The 16739-nt window shown below is 41.0% G+C and overlaps 1 protein-coding gene and 1 long non-coding RNA gene across 4 annotated transcripts; one reads left to right on the top strand and one right to left on the bottom strand.

Annotated features, from left to right (window-relative positions):
* Positions 1–126: 126 nt before the first annotated feature.
* On the bottom strand, positions 127–15635 carry YTHDF1 (YTH N6-methyladenosine RNA binding protein F1). 3 transcript variants are annotated; one of them, XM_064674039.1, is made up of 5 exons: positions 15248–15635; positions 14839–14863; positions 13255–13334; positions 7705–9228; positions 127–1642 (listed from the first exon to the last, which is right to left on the bottom strand). In XM_064674039.1, exons 1-5 carry the CDS (start codon positions 15272–15274, stop codon positions 1616–1618), a joined length of 1683 nt encoding a protein of 560 aa, XP_064530109.1. In that variant the 5' UTR covers positions 15275–15635; the 3' UTR covers positions 127–1615. The 3 variants fall into 3 exon arrangements, with proteins under 3 accessions (XP_064530109.1, XP_064530108.1, XP_064530107.1); XM_064674038.1 differs by having other exon boundaries at positions 7629–9228; positions 15248–15634; XM_064674037.1 differs by lacking the exon at positions 127–1642 and having other exon boundaries at positions 7114–9228; positions 15248–15634.
* A 35-nt stretch (positions 15636–15670) lies between these two features.
* Positions 15671–16431, top strand: LOC135423599 (uncharacterized). The gene is made up of 2 exons (XR_010434844.1): positions 15671–15724; positions 16175–16431. It is a non-coding gene; the product is annotated as an uncharacterized LOC135423599 (long non-coding RNA).
* The last annotated feature ends 308 nt before the right edge of the window (positions 16432–16739 follow it).

Raw genomic sequence — 16739 nt, 5'->3', positions numbered from 1 at the left:
GCTGAGAGCAAACATCTGAGTTATTCAATCAAACCACTTCTCAGGTTAGACTTAATTCACCAGTCAGCATAAAGGGGGATTGTAACAGAGGAAGAAGGCAGGGAAAAAATGAAAATGACATCAAGCTTGCTAAATATGTATTGTTTATTAAGGCTTGTATTCTCCTAGAGGAAAAAGTTAATCTGATGCTGTCCATTACCCCTTACAGGCAGTAACAGTCCAGAGACAGAGTTATACGTTCTAAATACAAGTCTAAATGATACAGATTAAACTTTATTTAAATTGGAGGTCCTTTTGGAGTAAATAGTATTCAGAAGATACTTGCTTTCTAATATAGTAAAAGATCCTCTACAATAAACACGTGCAGATTCAGTGTGCTAGAGCAGCGGACATGAGCACCATTTCCATGCTTAATTGGAACTCCAGTTGGTGACAGGTTCTCCGACGGTCCCCTCACTCCACAAAAACATGACAGCAAATTCAGTTTCTTAAAACAGGTTTTTTTACTCATCCAACAGAAAAAAAAAAAATTAGACATACACACCGTCAATTTTAAACATCTGAGGCATAATCCATCATATTATCCGTACTATTAGTTCCTACGTTAAAGCTCAGCATTATTGGTATAAAAACTTTAAATGGCATTAGGATTTGGGGGGCTGGGAGGGAGTAATGAAGGGAAGGATTAAAAATGATCTGCAAGTTAACTAATAACACCTGAAAGCTGAAACAGGTTTAAACACATTGTTTAAAACCCCTGCAATGTCGATAGCATCACATTATTATTTAATTAAGCTACAAAAACCGTAAAGCAGAATTATGGCTGAGAGAAAGCATCTCGCTCACCCTCGGCAGGATATGGAATAACAGATGCACACTGAAGCACTGGTTAACAGAATGTGAAAGGGAAATATTTTCCAGAGAAACAGTTTCACTGACAATTTGATTTTCTACTAGACAGAAAAAACCAACATGGCGCATCAGCAGTTTTAAAAGTGTAATTGTACAGATAAATAAAGAGGCAGAGCAGCTGCACAAAGTGATCAGAAATTAAGGTTTGGGTTTTTTTTCCATTTCGAAATTCTGAAGTGCAGTATCTTAAGAGGTTTTTCAAATGACAAAAAAAAAAAAAATAATCAATGCATGGTTTCTTACTTCCGCCATGAAGAAAAGGGTTTGGGAGGAGGATAAAGGAAGATTTGTCATGTATTTTCCATAATCTCTATATCTGGCTAGGAACATAATTCGTGCCAAAATAAAGTCTTTGGGAAGCACTGACACTTTAGTATGCTCATGTATAGGTCCACATTAGGTTAATATAACTGTTTATCAACTTAAAAAAATAAAAACAGACACACCTTTATTAATGATTTCTACAGAATTTTACATAGAAAAAAAAGATACAAATTAATGCAGATCCACTTGGGCAAAAATAAACTACAATGTACTTAAAGATGTGACAACTTAATTTCCCCTGCACGAGAAGATATATTGGAGCTGAAAGCTTTAGTTTGTCCTGATGCCAGGATACAGCACCAGTTATACTTAATTTTGTTTCTCATAGTCGAATTTAATATCAGTTCTAGTATATATATCAAACTGTATATGTTTATTCTTATTGTTTGTTTCGATTCTGACGTTCCTGCAAAGAGAAAAAAGTTAAGATTTTAGTCAAATGAACAAGCAAAAAGTTTTTAGTAGTTTTAACAGCACTAATGTGATCCCAGATAATTACACACTTAAACCAATGCTGCTACATTTTATAAATATATTGTTTATACCCAAAAAGCCCAAGGACTTGATAAGTTAATGTTTAAGTGCAGCCTCAAGTGGAATATCTGAATGAATACCTGCACAGCCACTTCAAACCAACAGCAGATGAAGGTCACTGAGAGAAAGGTATGAAATATCAACACTCCTAAAGAGAAACAGGATCTGCAATATTCTACTTTCTGGATTATTTTAGCTACTGCAGTAGTAGCACAACCAATACACGAGCAGAAAGCAGATGGCAGATTAGTGAACTCCACAGAACCGGTATAATTTTGAAGCACTCAAATGACTTTGGAGTTTAGTCACACTCAGTAAAAGCAGCGATTTGAGCTGTCTAGAAATTCTGTTCCTAATTCTTCCTGTCTGCTCAACTGTTCTGGGAGGCACTGGGAAATACTTGACAAGTCGGGGGAAAAAAATATATCAGGTAGAAGACAAGTTATGTGCTTTTGCATGGTCTGATAAAACCCATCATGGCTGGACTGAACCACCCAAGAGTGTCCCAAACCATTCCAGTACAGCAGCTGGGGGGGATCTCTGAGCCTCTCTAGAAAGTTTCTGCTAATCACAAATCCTGAAAACAGATAAAGGCCATCTAAGGGATGCAGCACCTGCAGGTAAATCTTGGCTAAGGGAGCCTGTGCTCAGCCAGCAGCAAACAGGGAGGCCTTTGGAGCAGTGTCTGCACAGGGATTACAAAGACACACTGAGAATGCCTGAACAAAACCAGGGGGGACTTGTTCACTGTTTCAGGAGCCCCACAAGCTGCAGAAAATGCCACAGACAGCAGGACAAAACCATGCTGCTGTATTCTTTAGTCCTGTGCATTCTCCAGCTAAGGCACCAGCTAAGGCAGACTGAATAGAAAGGGCCCAGCCTTCCCATTTCCCACTCCATCCCAACGCTGTCTAGAACAGACTGTACAGTGCAGAACTGGCATGGAAAGACACAGCTCTGCAAATGCATCAATATGGCACCAAATCCTATTTCAAGCAAGAAAATTGTGAACTAGCCCAAGCAGCAACAACAGCCAACTCCTAAACGAACGCCTTCAGATTCTACTCGTTTTGTGGAATCCTTCTGTAAAAAATTCCTCTGAGAATTGTTTCTGTTGCGATATAAAGCTTATTTGCAAATATACCAAACATTATAAATGTAACAGACTGCATTTGCTGCTTCAGCTGGTCACAGCATAAAAATCAGAAGAGATTTTAAAAAACGGAATATATTGATTTCTGCCTCCAGGCAGAATATTAATATTTCAATGTTCATAATAAAATTAAATCAACAAGGTCCAGTATGAATTCTTAATCTGTGATTTAAGGTAGAAGTAAGAAATAGCAAAACTGTTTTACCAAATCAACAAAACAGACTGTGTAAAGTGGTAGAATTAATTTTAAAAATCTATATTCCTCCTGTCTTTTAACTGCTGACTGTGGTGAACTGTCAATGAAAGACATTTCTTAGTGGCAAAGCATCAGAACGTATTACATGTTGAATGTTCTTAATAAAAGGAGCTTATGTCTGCCTGACATTTCAAACAAAAGGTAGTCAGAAAGAATCTAGAACTGAATCGTATCAGCTTGTTTTCAGGCTTCAAAAAAAAAAAAGTAATTGTTCCATCCTACCTCCATTTCTAAGGTGGCACATTCCCTTTAACTCTACTGCCCTACCATGCTCAGCAGCCCATTCTTGCCCATTGCCACCTTATGTAACTTTTTAGTTTCCTGTGTAGTCACCCGCTGACCATCATAATTCGACTTGCTTTAAAAACTGAAGGTTTACATTCTCATGGACTAGTCCCACATAAACAGAGACAGGCTGGCACCTGAAACTTCTACCTGGTACCTGGAAAGTATGCTCATGGCATTCAGAAACTCAGCTCAGGCTTTATAATTCAGTAAAAAGCGCTATTTACTGAGCAAGTTCTCAAGCAGTTCCTCCTACCTTGCTGCTTGCTTTCTCTCTTGGGGGCTAATCTGAGTCTTCCTCTTTACCAGTGTCTGAAACCACATAAACTGATGCAACAATTCTTCGTGCTTCTGAGCATGGCTGCTTTTTAGAAGCTCTAACTCTCAAATTCTCTTCCTTACTGCTATTTAGCACTACTGCAAGCAAGAACAAACAGTTTTGTAAGCAACTAACAAAGCTTTGCTCGTTTTGGTTCTGAAGATCCGGAGCCTTCACAGTTTCTCTTCTCCAGTGGAATTCTCCAGTATCTCACAGGAGAGCTCCTGTTGCATTTCTCCTTCGTGACACTAATGTATGTGGTCTTCAGACACAGGGAAAATGGGTTTTCACATAACTTGCAGAAGTTTCCATCTTGGAGACACTCGTCCCTGTCAAACTTCTGTTCTCTTCGCCTCAGTCTAAAATATCTTCACCCTTCCTACTAAACTTAGTCAAAGTCAACAGGATCAAAGTATTCATCTTCAGACACAAAAATAGAAATGTTTTCTTTATATCAGGAACATGGTATTAATCTTATAATATAAATGTTTTTTAGCTAGAGCTTTGGAGGAAGGACAATATTCCATCCTTAAAAGTCCAATTTCAATGAGTGTGTTCACAGAAAGCTCACTGAGAGGAATCACAGTGTGCTAGAAGAAAAGGAGTATTTCCAAGTGCCAACATGGACCAGTCAACACTTTTCAGTATTTAATCACCTAAAGGGGAACTGCTAATCTTGGAGCTTTCTGAGGCTATGTAGCTCAAGCTCCAAGGAGCAGACCTTGGAATAGCTGGGTGCCTTGACCCAGATCAGAGGGGACAGCACAGCAGCCCAGTACAGGAACTGTGACCATGTGCTTAGGCACAGATCTGTGAGGACCAGCTGCTGACAGCTGATCTGTCACCTGCCCTACCATGAGATGCAAATAAAATTACCAAAATCTACAACAAGTTTATTGCCTTTACAAGCTTTTTAACTTTGGAAGATAAACTTAACTTTGTTAAGACTGTGCAAGCACGTTTTTAGGGACTGTTAATAATTAACACCACATTATACTGTATTTTCTTTTGAAGAAGCTCTCATATGTCACAACTTTTTTACATTTTCAGAGCATGAGTTTAACCATGGAAGTTGCCCTCTGTGGACAATGTAACAGCCCTGGAACTGACTGAAAAAGGCTGGGAGGGTCAGGAGAGATTTCAGGCCACTCACTGTTTTGCTATTTCATTCCAGACCCCAATATCCTTCCATTACTCCTTTCCCGGGTTCTGGGTCAAAAGACTGGGCTTAAATATTTTATTACTATGGCAAATCAAAAGCTGGACTTACATCCCAGCATGACCAAATCCTCCCTCAATTCCAGATACCGCAGTACTGGTACCAGTGATGGATCTTTGGCACTTCAATGATTGAATTCCATCCAGCACTGCACCTGCCAAACCCTCACCTGCTCACTGGGCACTAACACAGAGGTTCCTGCAGCAGTTCAGCTCACACACACTGGGGCTGGCTCTGCACATCAGTTATGGAAAAGCTGGTTAGCAACAAACTGGAACCATCTACAGAACTGAAATGCCAGTGCACTGCACTGATTATGTTGTTGTTCCCTAAGAAATATCTGTGTATAAATGACATTGTGGCATTCAAGTGCTCCCTGTGCAGATTTTTAAGATCTCTGGCCTTTTGGAATCACGACAGTGGTGAAACAGAGGCACAAAATTTCAACAAGTAATTAATTTTGCAGTTTAAACAGAGTATATTGAATAAAATCAGTAATTTGAGAATCCATTAAGATGGCACATATACAAACAACCATCTGAAATGTCAATTAGGTCATAAGATACCTTAACTGGCAATGAGAGTCTTCAAAAATTATTGTGAGAGGAACATTAACTTTGTTTAACAGTAAGGCTTTAACTTCCATAGCACAAACTTCTCCATGATAAAAACTTAAAGTGTGTGTGTACATCCTGCAAAAAAACTCTTCTAATAAACAGCTGGACTTCTAAAATTCATTTAGTCAATGAAGGGGAAAAATACTGACTTTCCAGGAAATAGTTTTAGAGAGTGCAACCTGACAAGCAGCGTCTTAGTTTTCATTCCCTCCCTGCTGATCTGCTTTCCCTCTCTAGCACTGTTACCTTCCTCACTTTGGTGTCCCATTTTCTAAGCTATTTGGAGGTATCTAAGAAATATTAAATTAAGACTTCATATTTTATTTTGTACTATGTCATACAAGCTAGAGCCTCGGTTTTAAATGAGGAAGAGAAATGCGTTATTTTGAAAAAATGATCCTGTTGTATAGCAAGCAGTGATGTGGTAAGAATATGTTTCAGCACTTGAACTGAAAGTGGGAATTAGTTGTGTTTATTAAACGAACCCAAAATGGGATCAGCCCTCTGAGCTACTACAAAGCCAAGGAATTTCAGTGTTCAGCATGCCACCATCAGGATCCTCCTCAGGCCAGTAAGTTATCTGTGCAAGAGCAGAACTCTCACTTTCCCCATACTTTCACTCCTTAAACATACACACTGTTCTCCCCTCCAGACTTGGCAGCAAATTCCAGGGAAACTCAGCACTAAAAACCCAAACCAATCCCACCCTACACCATAAACACTGGACAGAGGAACCCAGCCCACCTCACTTAGTCAACACTCTCTCCTATGTAAGAGAACCTCTCCAAGACACAGGTTGCATTAAATATTGAATTGCTGATTGTCTACTGAAGGAATGAAGTGTTCAAGTAAAGGCTTTTACGTTTTACCTTGTGAAACCCCATGGGGAGTACACAAGAAAAACTTCCAGTTTTAAGCTGTCCTTCCCTGCTGTGCTGAGGTCAGCTATGCACATCTATCACAGCCAGGAAAAGTTCAGCTAAAAAGTTTTTAAGATGCTGAACTCTTTTTCCTCTCATACTTCAAGGGTACATTATATGAAGACAGTTTAAAGCAATTTTAAATGGCAATAAAAACTTTAAAAAGGCAATTTTAAAATGTAAGCTGAAGGAACATGCATTAAGTCTTTGCTTTAAAAACATCCTGAAGCAAGTGCAAACTGCACTAAACTAAACCTGTCAAACAAATGCTGTATCTGCAATGCTACACAAAAAAGGTCTGGGAAACACTATCAACATCAAGCAACTTTAAGTTTTACTTAGGTAGGAACTACACACCCCAACACCTATTATTTTGTCAGGCCATTATTTCCAGAATGCCTAATTAGAGAAAGGCATTCTTGAAGCTGAGGTCATGGGATAGAGAGGGACAGAGGTCTCCCGTGGTAGACTTAGACCCATGAAAGTGTATGGAAATTTTACTACACTCTCCCACTTACTGCCCAAACTTCTCTTACTAAGGCTCCACTCAAAACTTCAAGAATTAGTAGACAGATTAAACCTGGGAACTGAAAACCTTTATTTATCCAAATAATACATGTGACTTCAGCAGCAGAAATGCAATCTTTCTAGCACTATTCCAGCAATTTTATGCAACTCTTTCTTTTCCAGAGATCAACTGAACAAACAAAATCAGGTTTCTTGCTTTTAAAGGTGACGTACAAATTTCAAATACCAGTACAGGTATCAATTCTGATATCCCAGTTCCAGTCAAACAGTGTTAAAACACCCCATAGTTAAGGCAAAAAACTTAAGTGCAATCACTGGCAGAATCCAATTCTGAAACAGAAACTATTTTCTAGTTTATTAACCATTTTAAGATAAAAAAATAAATCAAACTCCAATAAACTGGACATCAAGTCCTTTACCTGCATTACTGCTTAGGTTTCTGCTTCGAAACTCATCAGCTACGAAACTTTTCACAGACAGATTTGCATCAGTTTTTTTTGTGTTGTTAAACACACATGAAACCATAGAGACATATCAAAAACATTTCAAATTCCTACTTACATTTTTCCACCATAGCAGCCTTCACATTTCATTTTCCCCATATCTGTGTATAAAATAAATTTTTTAATAAGTTTACCTTCCGCACCACCTCCTCCTCTTCCTGGCGCTTTTCATAATGAGAAAAGTCATCAAAGATGGAGGTCGTGTGCTTGTAAGTAGCAATAATTTTAAGCACTTGTTTTGCTTTTTCTAAGGGCACCTCCTGTGTATCACGGGAGTTTGTAACGGGTTTGTTGTCATTGTTCTCCAGCCTGATGTGTCGGAGTTGGTTGTTGGGCACATCCTTCACAAAGATCCACTTGACATCAAATTTCCCCTTCCACTTGTCCTGAGACCAGACACCCGCACTGGTGCCATAGTCCACAGGTGATTTCATCTCTGCAACTCCACAGAAGTGTCCACTGCCATTGACACTGAACAGCAAGTAGACTGGACCCTTGCTGTTCATGGACCGAAAAGCGCTGTCCAGGCGTTTGTTGCCGTGTTCTGTACTACACCAAATAGAATACTTAATGGAACGATGAATATCATCCTCAGAATAGCTCTTTATTATGAACACACGTCCATTTTTAAGGTTCCATTCGAAATCTTTAGGGTTATAGCTGTGAGCAGCTTTCAGTTTTTCCAGGACAGGATGGGACTCTCCGCTGGGGACAGGGTTGGGCTGGGTGCTGCCAGCTGAGCTGCTGTCGGTACCAGTTCCTCCACTTTGGCCAAAAGCTGCGTTTCTGTTGCGAGGAGCCACCCAGCGATTTTGGGGTGGCTGCTGAGGGGCCTGATACTGCGGCTGAGTCAATGGAGGAGGCTGAGTTGGAACAGGCTGAACAATTGGTTGCTGTGGCTGTGGAACAGACTGAGGAGAAGGTATCTGTTGGGGGGCAGGAACTTTTGCCACAGGACCCTTATTGTCCCAAGTACCTATGTCCATATTATGCTTTATAGGGGGAGGAGGCAACGCTCCTCCGATTACAGGCCCAGTTTTTGTTTTCATTTTAGGCTGTGGTTTCGCAGGCTTACTGGCAATAGCAGCCCAAGAGGTTGGTTTAGATACTGGCAAGTTTACATTAGATCCATTACCAGAGAGGGCACCTGTCATCCCAGCACTGTTAACAACAGAACCTACTGTTTTCACCGCAGAAGTTGTAACATCTCCACCAATCTTAAGTCCAACCATTCCCTGTTCAATACTGTTCATCCCAGGAGCTTTATTTAAAGTATCATTATGAAATCCTGTTTGTCCATCCACAATGGTACCACCCAGTGAACTGGGTGGGTAGCTGTAACTGCTCCCATATGCTGAACTTTGAGTCTGCTGTCCTTGGGACCCGCTTGTTCCCCAAGCTGAGAAGGCAGGATTTTCAGGGAAAAAGTTAAACCGGTGTTGATAGATATTATTTCCCAGACCCCCAGGCTGTCCAAAAACAGCATCGTGCATAAAATGATGATCTCCATTACTGAGCTGTCCATAGGTGGTGAGATAAGGGATAGGAGGATCTCCTCCTGTAGACCATGGTGCTTCACTGAGAGAATAGGGGAACCCAATAGATGGTGGATAATAACTGGACAGATAAGGATCAGTCATTGATGGATAGCTACTGTTCTGTTAAAGAAAAAAAAAGTCACCAGATAAATAAACCCTTCATTTATAGGTAGCCACAACACTGTTCATCACCAAACAGAAAAGAAAAATAAGAGACAAGGCAACGTAATTCCTAATTACGGATTCTAGTTGACACTCCAAGAAAGATTCAGGGCTAAAATGGAATATCTCGGCATTTATAATATACCCCAGAACTACTGGCTCACAGATTTTGAAACCATGTAATCTTAGTTACAATACTTAAGGTTATTTAGTAGTTAATATCCCAAAGGATTCCAGGCAACTTAACTAGCTATATTTTGTAGCTCACAGAACTAAGGATATTTAGCATTTCTACACTGCTACACCAGAGGAGCTTTAGACTACTCTAGCTTAATATGACAACACATATTATTACAATCCTCATTATGGAGTGGTTTTGAGGGGCCAACAGTCTCCAATAAGCAAAACACATCTCAAGTGGTAAAACATGTAAAGGCTACTTGTGACACACAGGAGCACAGCGAGACCACACACAGGCCAAGTTTGCTACAGGCAGACCTAAGAACCACCAACTGAGATTAAGGTGACTGATGCACCACAGACAAACACATGCAAAGATGGTACATGCCACCCAAACTGTTGGGAGAAAGACCCTCTCTAGCCTTTTGTGTAAGTCTCTTCATCCCTCAGTAAAGTTACAACTATGCAGGAGTGTTTCTGACTGTCCTTCTGAACAGGCCGTCTCTCCCACTCCATGAAATCAGAGACTGAATGGTTAAAACCAGGAGACCTCCTCTGAAATTTCCTCCCTTTCAACTCTTCTAAACCAAGGTGAGAAAGCCTTCCTTCCAACTGACTCTTCTGCTGACACCTGATTTTTGAAACGTTCACTATGATTCTCATATTCAAAAGAACAAAGCCAGAATATTCTAAAGTAGGTTTTATTCCTCTTCAAATAAACTTGCAGCATATGTACTGGAGACCTTCCAAACTGACACTCTAACTGTAATTACCAGTGAGGGGGAGGGAAGGTCAACATCTCCTGTTAATGAGTCAAACAGTATCTCGCCTTTCCTTACTCATAAAGACTATTTTAAGAAGGGAAACTCTTCTTTCAAACTGAGAGATTTCAAACTTGGAAAAAAAAAAAAAGTATCTGCAAAATTAGTGAAGCTGCATCAGAACTTCAGTCATTTTTCCAAAAATCTGATTATTTCTCAGCTTTTTAAAAAAATGAAGTAAAGAACTCTCCTTGCTGAGGATAAGCTTAATACCCAACTGATACAGAATCAGTTTTACTCTTCATTTTTCAATGACTCCTTTCCATGACACCCCAAAGTCAGAGTAATTCAATATCCTTACATTCCATACACAGATGGATACCATAATATGCCTCCAAGACTTCCCTGTGGTACTGCAAACACTTCTGAGATTTAAACAGCCTAAATTCAATGTTATTGATTTTAAAAAATGATCTCTGTCACTGCTCATGCTGCCTTTATTTACATGCAAATCCTATCATTAACAAGAGTTACAGAAATCATCTGCCTATGAGATGGTCTTCTAAAATACATTGAATTTTCTGAGACTCACAAGCTAAAATAATCAATATTTAGCATATCAAAACATTTTTCTGAAAGACTTTACTTTGACAATGATGTGTGTTATATTTTAAAGTGTTATTATGAAAAAAAATGAAAAACAAATGCAGGTGAAAGGGAGGAGACATCAGTAGTTCTCTGAGATACTTATGTTCATATATTCTACAGATTTGGAATTCAGGACCAAAAAGAATAAGCCTAGAGAAAAGCAGGTGTTTTGTCCTAAAAATATTTATGCTAAAGGATTCTAGACAATTCCTGTGGCTGTCACCTCCTGTCACACAGCCTGTGAAGTCTCCACAAGGATTCTAACAAGATTAAAGGAAAGTTTCAGCAGGCATCCTTACCAAACATTCAATCTATTTGGACTGGCTTTATGCCAGAGCGTGTAAAAGAAACCCTGTCAAAAGTCCTTCCCTGCAACAGCAGAACATTTATTTCAACAAACTTATCCTTGACCTTTCTGCACCCTTCCCTACTTTTTTTATCAAAACCACCACCAAACAAAAACAACAAATCAACCCAAGCATTCTGTTAATTAGGAAGGGAATCTCCTTTCCCCCACAGGATGCTACTTGCCAGTGATTGCCAGTTCCATATGACTAATCTCTTGGTTCTGAATGATTTGAGGTGGAAGATGCTTGTGTATCAATAGTCTATTTGACTCAGCTCCCTTTGCTCTTGAAAGTGCTTTTAGTGTGCTTTACATCCCTGCATTAACTGCTGTTACCTGGAGCCCAGAACTTTTATGGTGAGAAGGCACTACTCAGACACGATTTTCAACAGAAAGATGGAAGACAATTATATTTTATGTGCTTTTATAGCACGCTCATACTCATTTTAAAGACTAATTTGTGTTTTGCAATGACCAAATTAATACAATATTACCAACTTAGAGGAGATCTCTGATGTCAAAAAGATTGTTGTGTCAGCTGGGGCTTTAATTTCTTAAGTATTTTTTAAAATATCCAACTGTTTTCAAATCTTTTATTGAGTTGTTTGTGTTTTCCAGTAATTTTTAAGGGCTGAATAAATCTGACTGGGTAACCAGATAATAAAGCTTTGTTCAGCAACATGGTTGTCTTCTGTACAAAATCTCACAGTCCTAATTAATGCCACTGTCACTTTTCACTTAAAATTGTAAGAGGACCTACACAATTGTTTCTTGTAGCATGCCAACTTCCCACTGCAGCAGAAATAAATCGCTCAATGGAGCTACACTGTCACAAAGAAAACTTTTATTATAATTATGGAAATTCTAACAGCCGGAGCAATTTTTCTATTTAAACCTAATAATTGGGCTTGTTGACAGCAAAGACAAGTTTTCTACAATTAAACTGTAACAGATGGCTCTACCTTTCTTCTGTGTTAAACATTCAGCATATTTCACATTAGAAAACACAGCTTGGTTGAAATTACATACAAATGTGATGAAGAAGAATTTCAAAAAATTAGAGGAAGGTGAAAACTTAAATTTATTTTAAAATTAATGTTGCATTAAAAAATAAAATTTTACTTCCTTTTTTCCCCCCACAAATTTTCTGCTTTTATACCTTCTACAGCACATTAATTCCAGAAGAGGGAATGCTTCCCATTAAATTAATTTAACTTTGTGTAAGCCTGGTGAACGTGTCTGTGCTGCAAGAGAGCTCAGTGATGTCATCATTATTAACAGTGGCATCTATCAGTTTCAGGATGAATTATGAATTTCCTTTCTAAAATGTAACACTTAGCCTTTCCATCAAGAAATAATCAGGTAGTTCTGGGAAGTGTCTCTCTCTGAAATGGCATTTCATACTTCATGAAAACTTTTTGCTGCTTCAGTTTCTTTACAGTTTGTTCACCTTGATGATTTGAATGTTAAGTCAAAAATTACCTCAATCACATGATATTTTCAATTATAATCATATTTAAGTCATGGATGTTAATTTAATGTACATTATAATGAGAGCTTAAGATATTCCAGAGGACACAAATGAATAACATTTGCTGAAGTGTAAAAAGTGGGACAACTCTACAGACTAGCTAGAGAGCATTGAAACCAAACTTCAACTACATTAATTTCTAGGATTATATAAATAATTGCAATCAGGAGAGCCCAAAAGCAGAACTTTAGGACTCCCACATGCAACTTGTCTATCAAAGAACTGTAAGATCCAAGTCTGTCCCAGTCCAGCCTTATCAATAACCTGCAATGTGAGGAGCAATCAGCTCCAACTACTTGGAGCATCAACTTCATTTTCACTTGTGGCCATCTGGATATGCAGAGTAATATTAGCTCTGGGAGCACAAATGCTGGTTGTATCACCAAGTAACACAATATGCTGTCATTTCTTTTTCCATTTCTATTTAAGGAATTTGCTCCCTCCACACAATCCTATGAATTGAGTGCCAACAGCATGCCTAAGGAAAAAAAAAAAAACTAAGTTAAAAATACACTAACCTGATTTGACTGCCCGGAAAGGTAAGGTTCAAAATCGTTGTCATGAACTGTGTCCTTCTGATGTAACGAACCATTTTGTACTACAAGAAAAGGGTTACAACAGATTATAACACCACGAGCAGCATTTCAGGAATGACTTCCACCCTATGCTGCTTTCTGAAAAGCCATATTTCTTCTTCAAAGCGTGAAGACTCATAAAAAGACCAGGGGATGACAGTTTTTCCCACAAAACTCTTATAAAACTAAGAGTTTTGCTTAGTTTATAAGTACTGCTTATAAAACTAAGTTTGAGTAAATTAAAAAAAAAAATCTATAGTTGAGAGCGAGTAGAAAACTCATGTGAATTAACTCTGAACAAATAGTAATTATTAAGAAGAATTTTGTGAAAAATATTGGGAAATAACATCTATTGTTCTGGTCCATGATTAGAACACTCAAACTCAGAGTTCTCCCAGCGGGTTATTCACTGTTTAAGCTGGTTAAAATAAGCTGATGTGAAGTTACATTTAATTATGAAATGATGACTTGTAAGTGCTTTGATATCCTGATATTTTCAGGAAAACTTAAGTTTCAACGTTCTCATCTGTAAAACAGAGATATCTGCCATAATCAACGTCCTACTTCAGCATAAATGAATGTCTGAAGAAAAGCATTCAAAACCCATTACTGAAAGATATAGAAACCCCAAACTGCTATTAGGTCCCTCCAAATTACTTCCTGTGTTTGCTTTAAATTTAAGAAAACATGGTCAAATACATTGTATGATAGTTGCTGTATCTACCTATTTCATAGAACAGCTGAACTAAATACAACACTACACCAAATAGGACTTTTGGAAAAAAAGTTTAAGAATTTATCAAAATATTTCTGCGAAGTTTTTAAACAAGAGTAGAGGTAAAAGAGTGTTTACAAACACAGCAAACAGTGTCAAACTTTCTGCAACTGGAAGCAGATGAACTTTTAAGGCAGTTTAAGATCTACTGAAATGCATTTATGAGTTGAATATTACTAGTTTCTAAGTCTGAACAGTTACATGCTTATTAGCAATCACAGGAACAATCAAGGTATTTCCTCAGATGGCTTGTTATTAAATTTAACTTCAAATAAAGCACAGGAGTTATGAGAAAGCCTATTATCTCACCTGAGGTTAAAACTACCTTTTATTTAAAATTCCTTAAATTATTAAGTTTGTAGGCTTATGTCAATACTTCAGCCAACAGCAGAGCAGCAACACAACTGCATTCACAGAGCAGGAAGAGAGTGTGCAAAAGTATGTAAAAAGATATATTGTACAGAGACATCCTTGTGACTTTATGTAGGAGCCTGCTTTATTTTCAGGAAATGAGGAGCATTATTTAGTATCAACACACAGTCCTTCCCCCTGCAAACTCAGCAGCATTAAGTGGGATGCAAGCAAGCTTGGAGGAATGGCAGTTTACCTTATTTTGGAAACAAAGCACATATTCCCTCATTCTCAAATGTTTTCCATACAGATTAAGAGAGATACATTTCTGCTCCCCAACAGGTACCTGTGTAATTGATCTATTACAGTAACAATTTAAGCGATCTCGGCACGATCCTCACCTTTATTATCCTGTCCCTTCGGTCTCTGGGAAGCCACGGCACATGATTAAGGGGGAGGGGGGAGGGAAGGGAAATTAAAAAAAAAAAAGTTAATTTTAGAAATATTGTCATATTGTCACTGCAAAACACGAGCACAGCGCCCGAGGACGGAGAAGAGGCTCATAAAAATTGCCAACAACATCTCGGGGTTTGCTGGAGCCGGGGCTGGAGCAGCGTGTTCCACGTATCACCCAGCACCGGCCTCCCTGAGAAATGGCCCCGGCTCTGGGGAGGCGGCGGGACCGCGCCGTGCCCTCGGGGGAAGCTGAGAACCACCGAGCTCCAGAGCAGCCCGCAGGAGGAAGAAAAGCCTCCCGGGGCCTCCCAGCCGCCGCAGGCCCGGGAACCCCCCGGCCTGCCGCTCACTCACCTGAGGGTCAACGCTTGTGGCAGACATAATTCATGTACAGGGCCGCCGTGGTTCAGCAGAGAGAGCGCCGGGAGGGGGGCGAGGCAGGGCCGCGGGGCTGCGGGGCCTGGCGGGGCCGAGGGGCGGCGGCGGCGCCTCCTCTCCCCTCAGGCGGCGGCCGGGCGGGGAAGGGGCCGGGGCCGAGGGGGAGGGAAAGGGGCCGCCTGGCGCCTGCTCGAGGCGGCTCCTCGGGGGTCGCGGCGGTGCGGGGCGGCGGTGCCGCGGCTCGGCGGTGCTGGGCGGTGCCGCCCCGTGTCTCACATGCCCGCGGGCCGGGCCTGGGGCCGCTCCGAGCGGGGGCAGCGGCGGCCGCCGACTCCAATGGCGGCGGGCGCCGGGCTGCGGTGACGTCAGCGCCGAGCGCGCGCGGGGCGCGCCGGGAGCGCACGGACGGCGATGGCGGGGGAAGGCGCGCGCGGGGCGGTGGCGGCTCTGCGCGTGCGCGGGGCGGAGGGAGCTGAGGGGGACGGGGGGAATGAGGGAGGTGAGGGATGAGTGGACTGAGGGGGATAAGTGCGCTGAGGGGATGATGGGAGTGGGGACTGGGGGATGAGGGGACTGAGGAGGATAAGGGGACTGAGGGAGATGAGGGGACTGAGGGGGCTAAGTGGACTGAGGGGGATGAGGGGAGTGACTGCTGAGGGAGATAAGGGGACAGAGGACGAGGGGACTGAGGGTGATGAGGGAGATGAGGATAATGAGGGGAGTGGGGACTGAGAGGATGAGGGGACTGAGGGGGCTGAGGGTGATGTGGCAGCGCTGACCCCGCTTCTCACCCCTGGTCTGTTCAGCCTGGAGAAGGGGAGGCTGAGGGGAGACCTCATTGCTGGCTGCAGCTTCCCCTCGTGATAAGAACTATCAGATTAAATTTATTTTTTTTCCTTCCAGGCATTTTGCAGAACCCGGGTGGAGTCATGGCCCCCTTAGCCGGGCTTGTGTTGATTTCAGCAGGGCAACTTCCAGAAGTTAAGACGACTTGTAACATCTCTGTGCTTAGTTTTGGGGGTCAAAGTGGCAAATTCTAGTCCTCACGATCATCCTTTCCTTTAGACACAGTTAAAACCAGAGTCTTCTCCGTGTACACATGGCTGGAAGTTGGTAGTTTGAGTTTGTGCTTATTATCCTAATAAAATATTTGCAATGAATGGTCCACTTTCGTCCTTTTTCTGATCAGACATCCAGACATAAGGAAGGAGGAGAGGTGCTTTCATCCTCAGTACCTGAAGATGCTTTGGGTTCTCTGTTTGCCTTAGGCTGCAAGTAATAGTTGATATTTTTCTAGAATCCCAGAATGGTTTGGGTTGGAAGACACTCATTGCGATCCATGCCATGGGCAGGGACACCTTCCACCAGAGCAGGTTGCTCCAAGCCCCATCCAACCTGGCCTGTTACAATTCCATTAGTTATGGACCAAGTCAGTAAGTCTGTGCTCTGGAGAGCCCCTGAGTGAGCT

The sequence above is a fragment of the Pseudopipra pipra genome, chromosome 17, assembly GCF_036250125.1.
Source record: "Pseudopipra pipra isolate bDixPip1 chromosome 17, bDixPip1.hap1, whole genome shotgun sequence".
Taxonomy (NCBI): domain Eukaryota; kingdom Metazoa; phylum Chordata; class Aves; order Passeriformes; family Pipridae; genus Pseudopipra; species Pseudopipra pipra.
This window is presented reverse-complemented; position numbering and strand designations above follow the sequence as displayed.